Source organism: Colobus angolensis, unplaced genomic scaffold (assembly GCF_000951035.1).
Source record: "Colobus angolensis palliatus isolate OR3802 unplaced genomic scaffold, Cang.pa_1.0 Scaffold245, whole genome shotgun sequence".
NCBI classification, from domain to species: domain Eukaryota; kingdom Metazoa; phylum Chordata; class Mammalia; order Primates; family Cercopithecidae; genus Colobus; species Colobus angolensis.
In genome coordinates this window covers 3226952-3240904 of record NW_012115655.1, presented here as the reverse complement: position 1 = coordinate 3240904, position 13953 = coordinate 3226952, and the positions used below count along the sequence as shown (strand labels likewise).

The window sequence follows — 13953 nt, the reverse complement described above, 5'->3', positions numbered from 1 at the left end:
ATGGCGTGAACCCAGGAGGCGGAGCTTGCAGTAAGCTGAGATCCGGCCACTGCACTCCAGCCTGGGCGACAGAGCAAGACTCCGTCTCAAGAAAAAACAAAAACAAAACAAAAAAAGAAACTGCAATTTGACTGGATTAGTTTATAGACAATTTATGTCCTAAGGCATTAGTGGAAACAGTACAGCAATCATCAGGCAATTTGTAGAGCTTAACAGTGGGGTATGGTCAGAGAAAAACAAACAAACAACAACAACAAAACGAGAGCCCAGCCAATACCACTGTCATTCCAGGCTGACTGCAGACATACCCAAGGCTACACCTACTTGAGAAACAATATCAGAAGCTTAATATTGTGGAGAAAAATAGACTTTACTAAATTCATCTAGCCAGTCATCAATAACAAGCCCTGGGGGTAGGGGGACCAGTATATAGGGTATACAATATATTTTTCTAAAATGTCCATTTCCATTAAAAAGTTATGAGGCATGCAAAGAAACAGGAAAGTATGCTCAAACTCCAGGAAAAAAAGCACAAAACAAACTGGAAGAGTAAACAGATGTCAGATTTAACAGAAAAATATTTCAAAATAGTCATTATAAATATCTTCACAGAACTAAAGGAAAACATGGCTTACAAAGTAAAGGAAGGTATGATGACAATATAACATCAATAGAGACAGTATCAATAAAGAGATACAAATTATAAAACAGAATGAATGAAAATTCTGGAGTTGAAAACTACAACTGAAACAAATTCACAAGACAGGCTCAGCGGTTGATTTGAGCTAGCAGAAGAATTGGTGACTTGAAGACAGTTCAGTAGAGATCATACAAGCTGAACAACAGAGAGAAGAAAGAATGAAGAAAAGTGAACACAGTCGTAGAGAAATGTGGAGTTATCAGCCCAACATATGCGTAAAGAGAGGACTAGAAGAGGAGAGAAAGGAGAGGGAAAAGATTTGAATACATTATGGCTAAAATGTTCTACGTTCATTGAAAAACAATAACCTACACATTCAGGAAGCTTAGCAAATTCTAAGTAGGATGAAAACAAACAGATCCACAAACAGATACATCATAATAATTTATCTGAAAGTACATAATAATGTAATGCCAAAAGTCAGTAACAATGTGAAAAACTTGAAAACAGCAAGAGAAAAATGACTAGTAATTTATAAAGAACCTCAATAACACTAACAGCAGAAACAATGGAGGCCACATATTCAAAATGCTCAAAGAAAAAACTGCCCACTAAGATTTCTATATCCAGCAAAGCTGGCTTTCAAAAATGAAGGTGACATAAAAACTTTCCCAGCTAAACAAAAACTGAGAGAATTTGTTGATAGGCAGACCTGGCTTATAAGAACTTAATGCAATTTCTTTGGCATGAAAGCAACTGACTGTGGAGGGTAATTCAAATCCATGTTAAAAAAAAAAAAAAGGAACTGCAAAAGGTAAGTATGAAATTATAAAATACAGTATAAATGCATATTTGCTTTTTTCTTCTAATAACTTATTTTATTTTATTTTATTTTTTTTTTTTTATAACTTATTTTAAAAAGCAATCATACAAAGTGTGTATAAATGTTGGGCTTGTAATATGTGGAAATGTAATATATGTAACATTTGCACAAAGGAGGTGGGTGAAAACAAAGATTTTACTAAGCTAAGGAAATGACTACAGATGGTAAAGTAAAAATTACAACAACGTATTGTTGCATTTGTAACATTACTAGATGCACTATATCTAACAATATAACTATATACGTACTATATATTACTAAAGGTACTAAATATATTTTGTTGTATGTGCAATACCACAAAAGTGGGGGAAAGGGAATAAAACTATATAGGAGTGTATATATATAAATGGAATTAAGCTACTTTAAATCAAAAGCTGAATATGAAAAGCTAAGATGCATATGGTAAATCCTAGGCCACCACTAAAAAAAACCTGAAAAACTGTTAACTGTTAAAGACTTCATCAAAAAGATATACAGCACCATTTATTAAATTGGGAGTCCTTTCCCCATTGCTTGTTTTTGTTGGCCTTGTCAAAGATCAGGCGGTTGTAGGTTTGAGGCTTTATTTCTGAGTTTTCTATTCTGTGCCATTGATCTATGTGTCTGTTTTGTAACAGTACCAAGCTGTTTTGGTTACTGTGGCTTTATAGTATAGTTTGAAGTCAGGTAGTGTGATACCTCCAGCTTTGATCTTTTTGTTTAGCATTGCTGTGGCTGGTTATTCATGGTCTTTTTTTGTTCCACATGAATTTTAGAATAGTTTTTTTCTAATTCTGTGAAGAATTATGTTGGTAGTTTGGTAGGAATAGCAGTGACTGTAAATTGCTTTGAGCAGCATGGCCTTCTTTATAATATTGATTCTTCCAATCCATGAGCATTGACTGTTTTTCCATGTATATGTGTCATCTCTGATTTCTTTCAGCAATGTTTTGCAGTTCTCCTTTTAGAAGATACCTTGGTTAACTATCTTCCTGGTATTTCATTTCGTTGTGTTTTGTTTTGTGGCTATAGAAAGTGAGATTCTGTTCTTGATTTCATTCTCAGCCTGAACACTGTTGGTGTTTAGAAATGCTACTGATTTTTGTACATTGACTTTGTATCCTGAAACTTTATATTAAAGTCATTTATCAGTTCGAGGAGCCTTTGGCAGAGTCTTTAGGATGTTCTAGGTATAGAATCATATTATCAATGAAGAAAGATCGTTTGACGACGTTGTTTCTTATTTGGATGCCTTTTATTTCTTTCTTGGATGCCTTTTATTTCTTTCTCTTGCCTGACTGCTCTGGCTAGGACTTCCAGTCCTGTGTTGACTAGGAGTGGTGAGAGTGGGCATCCTTGCCTTGTTCCAGTTTTCAAAGGGAGTGGTTCGAGCTTTTGGCTGTTCAGTATGATGCTGGCTGTGCGATCTGTCAAAGATGGCTCTTATTATTTTGAGGTATGTTCCTTTGATGCCTAGTCTGTTGAGGGTTTTTATCATGAAGGGATGTTGGATTTCATTGAAAGCCTTTTCTGCATATATAGAGATGATCATATTGTTTTTGCTTTTGAATCTGTTTATGTGCTGAATCACATTTATTCATTTGCATATGTTGAACCAATCTTGTATACCAGGAATAATGCCTAGCTGATTGTGGTGAGTTAACTTTTTGATGTGCTGCTGGATTTGGTCTGCTGGTATTTTGTTGAGGATTTTTGCATCTATGTTTATCAGGGATATTGGCCTGAAGTTTTCTTTCTTCATCGTGTCTCTGCCAGATTTTGGTATTAGGTTGATGCTGGCTTCACGGAATGAGTTAAGGAGGAGTCCTTCCTCAATATTTTGGAATACTTTCAGTAGGACTGGTACCAGTTCTTCTTTTGGTAGAAAGAAGTATAATTCGATAGAACTTGGCTGTGACTCCATCTGGTCTAGTGCTTTTTTTGGTTGGTGGGTTTTTTATTACTGATTCCATTTTAGAGCTTAATAATGGTTTATGCAGAGTTACAATATATTCTGGATTCAATCTTATGAGATTCTGTATATTTCCAGGAATTTATCCATTTCCTCTAGAATTTCTAATTTGTGTGTATAGAGTTGCTCCTGATATTCTGAGGATCTTTTCTATTTCTGTGGGATCAGCTGTAATGTCATCTTTGTCATTTCTGATTGTATTTATTTGGATCTTCTCTTTTTTCTTTGTTAACCTAGCTAGTGGTTTATCAATGTAGTTTATTTTTTCAAAGAACCAAGTCTTGGTTTCATTCACTGACCCCTTAGCAAATAATTTTTTGCTAAGTCTTCAAAAGCAATTGCGACAAGAGCAAAAACAGACAAGCGGGACCTAATTAAACTAAAGAGCATCTGCACAGCAAAAAAAGCAAAAACAAAAGCAAAAATACACACAAAACAACAACAACAACAAAACTATCAAGAAAGCAAACAGACAACCTACAGAACAGGAGGAGATATTCTCAAACGATGCATCCAACAAAGACCTAATATCCAGACTTTATACGGAGCCAAAATAATAAGCAAAAACCAAATAACCGAATTAAAAAATGAGCAAAGATCATGAACAGACATTTCTCAAAAGAAGACATAAAAGTGGCCAAAAAACATATGAAAAAATGCTCAGGATCACTAATCATCAGAGAAATGCAAATCAAAACCACAGTGAAATACCATCTCACACCATCAGGATGGCTATTATTCACAATAGCAAAGACATGTAATCAACCCAAGTGTCCATCAATGATAGACTGCATAAAGAAATCTGGTACACATGGAATACTACACAACTATAAAAAAGAATGAAATTACATCCTTTGCAGTAACACAGATGAGCTAGTGGCCACAATCCTAAGCAAATTAACACGGAACAGAAAATAAAATACCACATGTTCTCACTTATAAGTGAGAGCTAAACATTGAGCACACATGGAGATAAATATGGGAACAATAGACCCTATGGAATACTAGAGTGTGGGGGGTACTATGCTCACTACCTGGGTGACAGGATTCACATACTAAACCTTAGCATCACTCAATATTCCCATGTAACAAATCTGCACATATATACCCTATATCTAAAATAAAATTTGAAAAAAAGATACACAAATGGAACATAAACATATGAGTCAACAGACACTCATCATCCTATATCATCAGGGAATTGTTAATTTAAGAAAATGAGATACCACTGCATACCTATTAGAATGGCTAAAATTCTAAACATTGACGCCACCACACCACCAAATGCTGGTGAGGATGTGGAGCAACAGGAACTCTCATTCACTGCTGCTGGGAATGTAAAATGGCACAGCCACTTTGGCAGACAGTTTGGCAATTTAAAAAATGTAAAGATAGTCTTACCATATAATCCAACAATCACGGTCCTAGGTATTTACATAAATGAGTTGAGATGCCCACACAAAATCCTACACATGGATATTTACTGCAGCTTGAGTCATAACTGTCAAAATGTGGAAGCAACTAGGATGTCCTGCAGTAGGTGAATGGATAAACAAATTATAGTCCAAGCAGACAATGGAATATTACTCAGTGATAAAAAGAAAAGAGCTATTAAGCCATGAAGACACTGAGGAACCCTAACTGCTGACTGCTGAGTGAAAGATGCCAATTTAGAAAGCCTACCTACTATGAAATTACATGCCATTCTAGAAAAGGTAAAACTATGGATACAGTAAAAGGATTAGTAGTTGCCGAAAGTTTGGGGAGAAAGCAGGATACACAGGTGGAGCACAGGGATTTGGAGGGCAGTGAAGCTATTCTGTACGATGGTGTAATGGTGGATACATTTCATTACACATTTATCAGAACCCACAGAATATACAACAGAAAAAGTGAACCCTAATGTAAACCATGGACTTTAGTTAATAATAACATATTAATATTGCCTCATCAATTAGAACAAGTGTATCGGATCGATGCAAGATGTTAATAATAGGGGCAACTGTGGGGATGGGGAGGGAAAGTGAACATATGGGAACTCTGTGCTTACTGCTCTACGTTTCTGTAAACCTAAAACTATGGTACTCCTAAAAAATAAAGGCTATTAATTACAAAAATTATTAACAAAATCAAAATGCTTACTGGACAACCAAATTTTGGTTAAGCTTCTTTCCTTTCCCCAAGCCCCTGAACTCTGACCCAGAGTACAGAATCTCTCCTTTCAAAGTTGCTTCTGAGAATCAGCTGACCACAAGGAAAAGCATCTCTGATCAGCTGTCCATTCCCTCCACCCACTCCTTCACACCTGGTTCTTTCTAGCATTGTTTACCCACCCCCTCTTAGGAAATAAATTTCCTTTCTGTGTGATCTTTGAGACCCTTGCAGATCTTATGGTTGGAGCGTTCCCCTTACTGCAATAGCCCCCTCACCTCTACTGCAGTGATTCTTCTGAATCAAGTCTCTTCTTACATAAATCCAGATTTTTCTTTGAAAGACAATACATTCTATTAGTTTAGGCTGTTTAGTTAGTTTTAACTAAAATCATTCACCACATCAGTGAACATGCAACTTGGTTTTAAAAAAAAAAAAAAAAACCACAAAGTCTTACTCTGTTGTCCAGGCTGGAGTGCAATGGCGTGATCTCAGCTCACTGCAACCTCTGCCTCCCGGGTTCAAGCAATTCTCCTGCCTCAGCCTCCTGAGTAGCCTGGATTACAGGTGCCCACCATCACGCCTGGCTAATTTTTGTATTTTTAGTAGAGACAGGGTTTCACTATGTTGGTCAGGCTGGTCTTGAACTCCTGACTTCACGTGATCTGCCCGCCTCGGCTTCCCAAAGTGCTGGGAATACAGGCATCAGCCACCAAGCCCTCCGGATGCAACTTGTTTTTAATACAATTATAGGCTCGTAAGATTTTAATGCTTCAAGGGATCTAAAGATCAACTAGTCCCAACTCTGACCAACGGCAGGAGCTTTGAGCAATAGATATCCTGTCACTGACCAAACACCTCTAGTAGTAGGTAATGTAGTGTCACTCAAGATAGCTTGTTCTGCCGTTACGAAATTTTCATACCAACCTGACATTTCCATTCACATAGTAGCTACCCACAGGTACCAGTTCTGTCCTCTCAACAATTAAGGATCTCTATGCTTTCTTCCAGTTACTGTCCTCCAGATCACTGCCCTCCAGGTGTCTAAAGGCAACTAGACTCCAGCTTCTTCACATCCATAAAAAGGCATCTGTCTTGCTGAGGTTTTCAACTCTGCTGATACAAAGACTGAATCATGTTCTCTGTTTCCTTTAATTGTGGGGGTGCTCAGTAGAGGCAATGAAGTCATATTTGGAGTCCTATTAAGACAAATACTCTAGAGAAGAAGCATCTATATCCATCAAGGGCTATCATTTTGTTGTTTATGAGAACTCACATCTTTGCAGGAAAGAGTTAAGGGTGAGGCATCAAAAGGTGAATGTATCTTTATTTTACTTAAGCCTCCATCAAATGATGGCTAGAAAATGCTGCATCTATCTCAGTGTTTTCTTCATTTCATGTTTTCCTTGACTTTTGTGTAACTACCCACTAGCCATTCTTAGGGCCAGTCAGCTGAGACACTGTGGCCAGCTTTTCCGGTTGTTATGGAAACAGTGGCTTTGTGAGGCTTTTTCCCTTAAAAAAAAAAAAGGCAACCTGTAATTCAACAAAAATTATGAGCAAGTATAGCTGTCTATATTGCTGACATGAGCAGCAAGACTGGGAATTGGTTATAAAAACCTTACTTCGTAAGAACACCTGGAACAACCACCAAAAAAAAAAAAAAAACAGCCAGGCATGGTGGCTCATGCCTATAATCCCAATTACTCAGGAGGCTGAGGTGGGACAATCACTTGAGCCCAGGAGTCTGAGGCTGCAGTGAGCTATGACTGTGCCACTGCACTCCAGCCTGGGCAACACAGTGAGACACCATCTCTTAAAAAACTCCAAAAATCAGCTCCAAATTCTTATAACCTACCTGAATACTTAACAAACTGAAAATCAACTTCTGAGAGGCTTGGCTATGACATCCACCAGTTCAGTCACCATTAACATGTAAATGTGCTGAGAGAAGGAACTGTATTTCTTCACTGTCCTTTGTCCCTCTGAACCCTGGCACCTAACAGAGGCTTGTGGAGTATCTACTGAATGGACTCACAGAACTACTGGAAAGGCTTTCCACTGTCTCATTCCCTGTGCATTGTCCCTAACTGGAAGAAGTTACTTTGAGGAGAACAGCTGTGGATCCTCCAGTGGCACCAGCAGCCTGAGGATAGTCTTCAGCCAGAGCACCTGGCCCCTCAGCTTCTGCAAACACACTGGCAGAGAAAGCCGATCTAAAACCAGGAGTTGCTCAGAGAAGTAACCACGTACCTGTGATCAAGGCAAAAGACAAAATGCTTTCTCTAGTTATCATAAATGTAACAGACCCAACTTTTCTGTGAAAATTCTTGGTGTTTCTTTGGTAGTTAAGAAGAGATGCATCATAGCTGAGTGGTGTCTGATGCTGCCCCGAACTAACTCTTCTGATCTACCTTAAACACTGTCAACACCTCCATTTGGATCTATCCTGGGGAATTCAATGCAATGGGTTTTATGTCAATTTTTATCTGAAGGCAATGATTCCTGATTTTTAAATTTCTGGTCATACATGATCACACACTAAAGGTCCTAGGGAACCATGTGTATCTTCCAACTCCGTTACCGAAACTATCAATTAGAGCCCACTAAGAAGAAATTTTATATAAAGTAAATATATGCCAACTTTATATACAATAAATATTGCCAATCTAAAGCTTTTGTAAAGAATATCTATAATGCAAAATGCTAGTAAAAAGATACATGTTGTGGGTCGGGCATGGTGGTTCATGCCTGTAATCCCAGCACTCTGGGAAGTTGAGGTCAGGAGTCTGAGACCAGTCCGGCCAACACGGTGAAACCCCTTCTCTCCTAAAAATACAAAAAAATTAGCTGGGTGTGGTGGCGTGTGCTTGTCCCAGCTACTCGGGAGGCTGCAGCAGGAGAACTGCTCGAACCTGGGAGGCGGAGGTTGCAGTGAGTCAAGATCACACCACTGCACTCCAGGCTGGGTGACAGAGTGAGACTCCATCTCAAAAAAAAAAAAAAAGAAAAAAAAGATACATGTTGTGGAATGTGAAGCACACTCTGACATGCAGCGGCAGAGTGGAACAGTGACATTCTAAAGAGTGACTCCTACATGAAATACCTAAAAAGAAGCCCCAGAAAGTTAGCAGAGTCCTACAGAACATGACTCTGGTTTCCTTAGCACTTGAATCCAGCTCTTGGTAGGGCCAATATTGACAGCAGAGTCACCAAACACTTCCTTCAGTTATCGGTCAACAGAGACTTTTTAGCTAAATCAAGAACATTACTGCTTCCTTTGTGTTTCCTACACATGTCACTTTGGCAGTCGCTCTGTTCAACAGACACTACTGCTGCTTCCATCTGTCAATGCAACTTTGGGAAGAGAGACTGTAGCTCAAGGATAAGAAGCAGAATATATACATAGATGTACATGAGCATACAAGCATATCAACACAAAAACATATACCCAACTAAGGAAGTAACAATTAGATGCTGAGTTTCACACTGATCTTCAGGTAAATCTCTCTCCGAATACTGCTGATTCAATAAGGAACTGGCCATGCCTGGGAGACAAGCATGAAACAATAATGATATTTCATTTATTTTTCCTCTAGTCATCAGAGCCAGAAATTTCTTTTCCCCCTCACTTCTCATAAACAACCAGGGAGTCCTATGAAATCTCTTTCGTGTATCTCTCATTTATTCAACAACGAACGAGTGACTACTTTGCTCTACACTTAGGGATACAACCTGTAAACAAGACTGATGTGGTTACCGCTCTGCCCTCACGAGGCATATGGCCTAATGGGAGATGGGCATTAAGTAGAGAGGCAACCTCAACCCATCCAGGTATTGGTAGGGACTAATTCAGGGTGCTATGAGCTCAGGGAAGGAAGGACACTTACTCAGATTTAAGGAGAGTGTCAGGGTTTTCTGAGAGAAAAAATAGCTAATATTTGAATCCATCTAATCTCTTTACTCCATTAAGATAGCCTAGGGTTAGGGCCTTTTTTCTTGCCTGGACAAATATCTTACTCTTCTAACTGGTCTTTCTGCTTTTAATCTTACCTTTGCTGGAAACCTTATCGTCAAGATAGAAAGCGAACTTCACAGACTGGGGTTCTTTGTGGTCTGAATCCCTATTTATCTTTTACCAGACTTCTCCATGTTTTCATATTATATGGAAGACATGCAGAACCACTCCCGTTTCCTACAAGGTGTTATACTCACCTCCATCTGCCCAGGTTACCATTTCCCTTGTTTCTTAAGACTAGGTCAAACTTTACCTTTGCGGGGAAGCCACTCCTGACCCCTAATCTGGGATGGCCACCCACTGCGATATATATTTTCAAGTCAGTATAGACGGCATAAACAGCGTGATAACAAGTACATGCTATTTACTTTTGGGCTTCAACTCAGGAATGGTCAATGGCCCAAATGAAGAATCTATATTACAGGAGAGGCCAGCTAACATGAACTCCACAAGGCAGCCACTCAAAAAAGCTCTTCAGCTATTCTATGTTCACCAACACTAAGACTTGGCTCATTAGCTTAAAAATGGAAATATTTTTATTGGTGAAAGTAATGACCTGTTAACCACCATGGTGAATATTGGAAATGGACTCTATTGATAAAGTAAAAGATATTTGAGATATGTATATTGAATAAAATATTTTAGAGAGTCCCAACTCTTGCATAAACCAGGAATAAGTCTGCATCTGATAACAAAGGAATGCTGCCCGGGCCACCTGTGTCCAGTCATCGGCTTAGGAAGCGTCTGTTTGCCTGATGCCAATTCTAAGAGTAACAGAATCCTGCTTCTGTAATGTCACATCCCTTACAAGAGGTCAGACACCTAAAATGACAAAGAGCTGGGACATTACTCAGTTTGAAAAATGGGTTGCAGAACCTATTTCTAAATGAGTATTTATTTAATAAATGCCTATATACACGGCAGAATTTGCTCTCACTCTAATGTGGTAACAGTGTTGTAGGGGAGCAGCTAACCATTCCTCAAAGCTCTTCATGGAGGTTTCTGCCATAAAGAACATAAGAACTGCACTAAGTTAGCCTAGTCATCTCAGAATACAGCCTTTCCTTGGCGCCTTCACAGAACCCTGTGCACCTTCCATGGTATGTGTCAAGGTGTATGGTAACTGTCAGTTTACCTGTCTACTTTTCTCAATAAATGCTGAGGCCTTTGAGAACAGGACCTCATCTCTAGTCCACTGTTTATCTCAGTAACCAGTGTAACAAAATACAGCTGGCTGGGCGTGGTGGCTCACGCCTGTAATCCCAGCACTTTGGGAAGCCAAGGCAGATGGATCATGAGGTCAAGAGTTCGAGACCAACGTAGTGAAACCCCATCTCTACTAAAAATACAAAAACTGGCTGCGTGTGGTGGTGCATCCCTGTAGTCCCAGCTACTCAGGAGGCTGAGGCAGCAGAATCGCTTGAACCCAGGAGGCGGAGGTTGCAGTGACCTGAGATCGTGCGACTCTACTCCAGCCTGGGCGACGGAGGGAAACTCCATCTCAAAAAAAAAAACAGTCATCCCTTGGTATCTGTGGGGAATTTACTCCAGGACCCCCTGTGGATGCCAAAATCCATGGATGCTCAAGTCCTTTAAAATGGCATGGTATTTGCATATAACCAGTGCACATCCTCCCATATACTTTAAATCATCTTTAGATTACTTATAATACCTAATACAATGTAAATAGTTGTACTGTTTTTTATTGTTGTATCATTATTTTTTATCATTTTCCCCCCATATATATATCTTCAATCTGTGGTTGGCTGAATCCACAGATGCAGAACCCACAAATGTGAAGGGTAGACTATACTTGCTGAATGAACAATATTATACAAGCAGCATGATAAAGTAAGAGGACATCTGATTAGGAGCCGGGAGACCTGCATTTTAATACTAGTGTCAACAACAGCTTGAGTACTTACTATATGTCAAACACAATGTTAGACTCTTAAACAGTAGAGTATTTCATTTAATCTTCAGGACAATTCTGAGAGTAGCATCACTATTTTACATAAGATGAAACAGAGGGGCCAATTTACACAAGGTCATTCAGATAAATAAGTAGAAGAGTAAATCTTTGAACCCAAGTCTAGTGGTATCCAAAGCACATGCTTGACATCACTATGTTAGAAGTGTATTCCATAGCTAACACTGGAGAGCCAAGACAAAAAATTGGAATCCCTCTGGATTCCCATTTCCTCATCTATTTACTGAGCGAGACTAAAATGACAGGCTCTCCCCACTCTTCGCGTTACAGTGTGATGGTTCTAAGTATCAACAGTCATTGCCTCAGTCTCGCCTGCCCCTACTGCCTTGACAAGCGTGAAAGAGGATTTTTATGTGCAGTGTGTTATAGGCCTTTTCAGACAACATATTTTGTTTTTAGACTCTTCTCTTCTGAAAAAGTCTCAGGGGATTCTGAAGTCAGAGGAGGGGGACCCATTTTTGGAACATTGCTTTGAAGCTAAAACCTGCTGTTAGTCAACAGAGCCAGCAGGTGGTTACTTTTGTTCTACAGTTCTTCACTGATACGGATGCTGGCTGAAATGGTAAAAAAAGGGCAAGGAAAAAAAACACTTTGACTATTAGAGAAAGAAAAATGATGCAAGAAACGAGCAGAAATGTCCATTTGTTTACCATGTTTCAACCGCACTTTTGCAGCTGGATAAAGGAAAAGATTTTAGTGGTTCTCTTGACATCATCTATGCATTGCTCAGATAGAGTGTAAAACAGTCAGACCCTATCTGTGGTCACAAAGCTTACAGTCAGGAACTGAAGCGGCACACATGAGAGCTCTCTTCTGCCAGTATTTACTGAAGACCTTCTCATGTGCTGTTAATATCTCAGGCCAGCTTTTTAGGCACAGCTCTGTAGAAGTAAAGCACATTTTTTTTTTTTTTTTTTGAGACAGTTTCACTCTTGTTGCCCAGGCTAGAGTGCAGTGGCTTAATCTCAACTCACTGCAACCTCTGCCTCCTGGGTTCAAGTGACTCTCCTGCCTCAGCCTCTGGAGTAGCTGGGATTACAGGCATGCACCACCACGCCTAGCTAATTTTCTATTTTTAGTAGAGATGGGGTTTCATCATGTTGGCCAGGTTGGTCTTGAACTCCGGACCTCAGATGATCCATCCACCTCAGCCTCCCAAAGTGCTGGGATTACAGGTGTGAGCCACTGCACCCGGCCGAAGTAAAGCACATTATTAAGACAAACCATATAGCTTTCTTCTGAATATCTTTCACCTGCTACCATGATACCATGCCTGGTATAGAAGATGGAAATTCTAGAAACGGATAGTTGCTAGGAGACTGATGTCAAAACCCAACTTGGCTTCCCTGGACGAGCCAAGAAGGCCTGGAGACATGTCATTAAAGCATCTAATCAGAAATAATCCTGGAGAGCATTAAGATGATTAAAAATTACCGCCATGTTGAGAATATTGTTCCACATAGGAGAATAAACATGCAGAAGAGGAACTGGTTTTTTGCCTTTATTAAAACAAACTCACCTTTTTAGCAGTGGGATCCCCTTTGGACTGCTGATATGATGGAGACATTTTTACCTGGAAGAAAAAGGCAAATATTTTAATACCCTTTCAGTTATAGTCTAGTTTTGTTTGACCCACATTCAAAATAATTCAACTAGTATTGGTATAACTAAGATAAAACAGACATTTCCAGAGGAAATTAATTGAGTAACAGATTTTTTCTTACGCCCCCTTGAAATTTTTCTGGAGATCAAAAAATCAGTAGTGACCCAAGAAAAAAATATGATTTGGGTAAGAAAAGTGGGACAGATGGTCTAGATGGGTTTTAACCAAATGGTGAGGGACTAAGTAGATATTTGGTGATCATGTTAAGCAAATGAAGTAATAAATGATCAGCATTTCTTGCAGAAGGTGACTCAAAATCTCTATTGTGATGTAATATCCCTTTGAAGCAAAGCATGGACAGAAGAGTTTGATAATAGTGAAGGATTTAGAAAAAGTATCAGCCAAACCGTAATAAGACGATGTTTAGTCCAAGGAAGAAAAGATAATGGTACAGAAATATCTTTAAATATTTGGAAAGCTGAAATATAGAGATTTCAGATTAGATAAATGAAAAAGACCCAATTACATGCTGCCTACAAGAAATACCATTTAAATATGAAGGCTCAAATAGGTTAAAAGGAAAAGGATGAGACAATATACCATGATAGCATTAGATTTTTTTTATTATTATTTATTTATTTATTTTTTTGACACAGAGTTTCGCTTCTGTTGCCCAGGCTGGAGTGCAATGGCATGATCTTGGCTCACTGCAACCTC

At 39.0% G+C, this 13953-nt stretch overlaps 1 protein-coding gene across 1 annotated transcript in view; it reads right to left on the bottom strand.

The window, feature by feature from the left end:
- VPS8 (vacuolar protein sorting 8 homolog (S. cerevisiae)) overlaps positions 1 to 13953 on the bottom strand; it is a 251525-nt gene that overhangs the window by 20708 nt on the left and 216864 nt on the right. The window contains exon 45 of the mRNA XM_011945863.1: positions 13153 to 13206. Within this exon, the coding sequence (XP_011801253.1) occupies positions 13153 to 13206 (54 nt within the window). The remainder of the gene's footprint in view (positions 1 to 13152; positions 13207 to 13953) is intronic.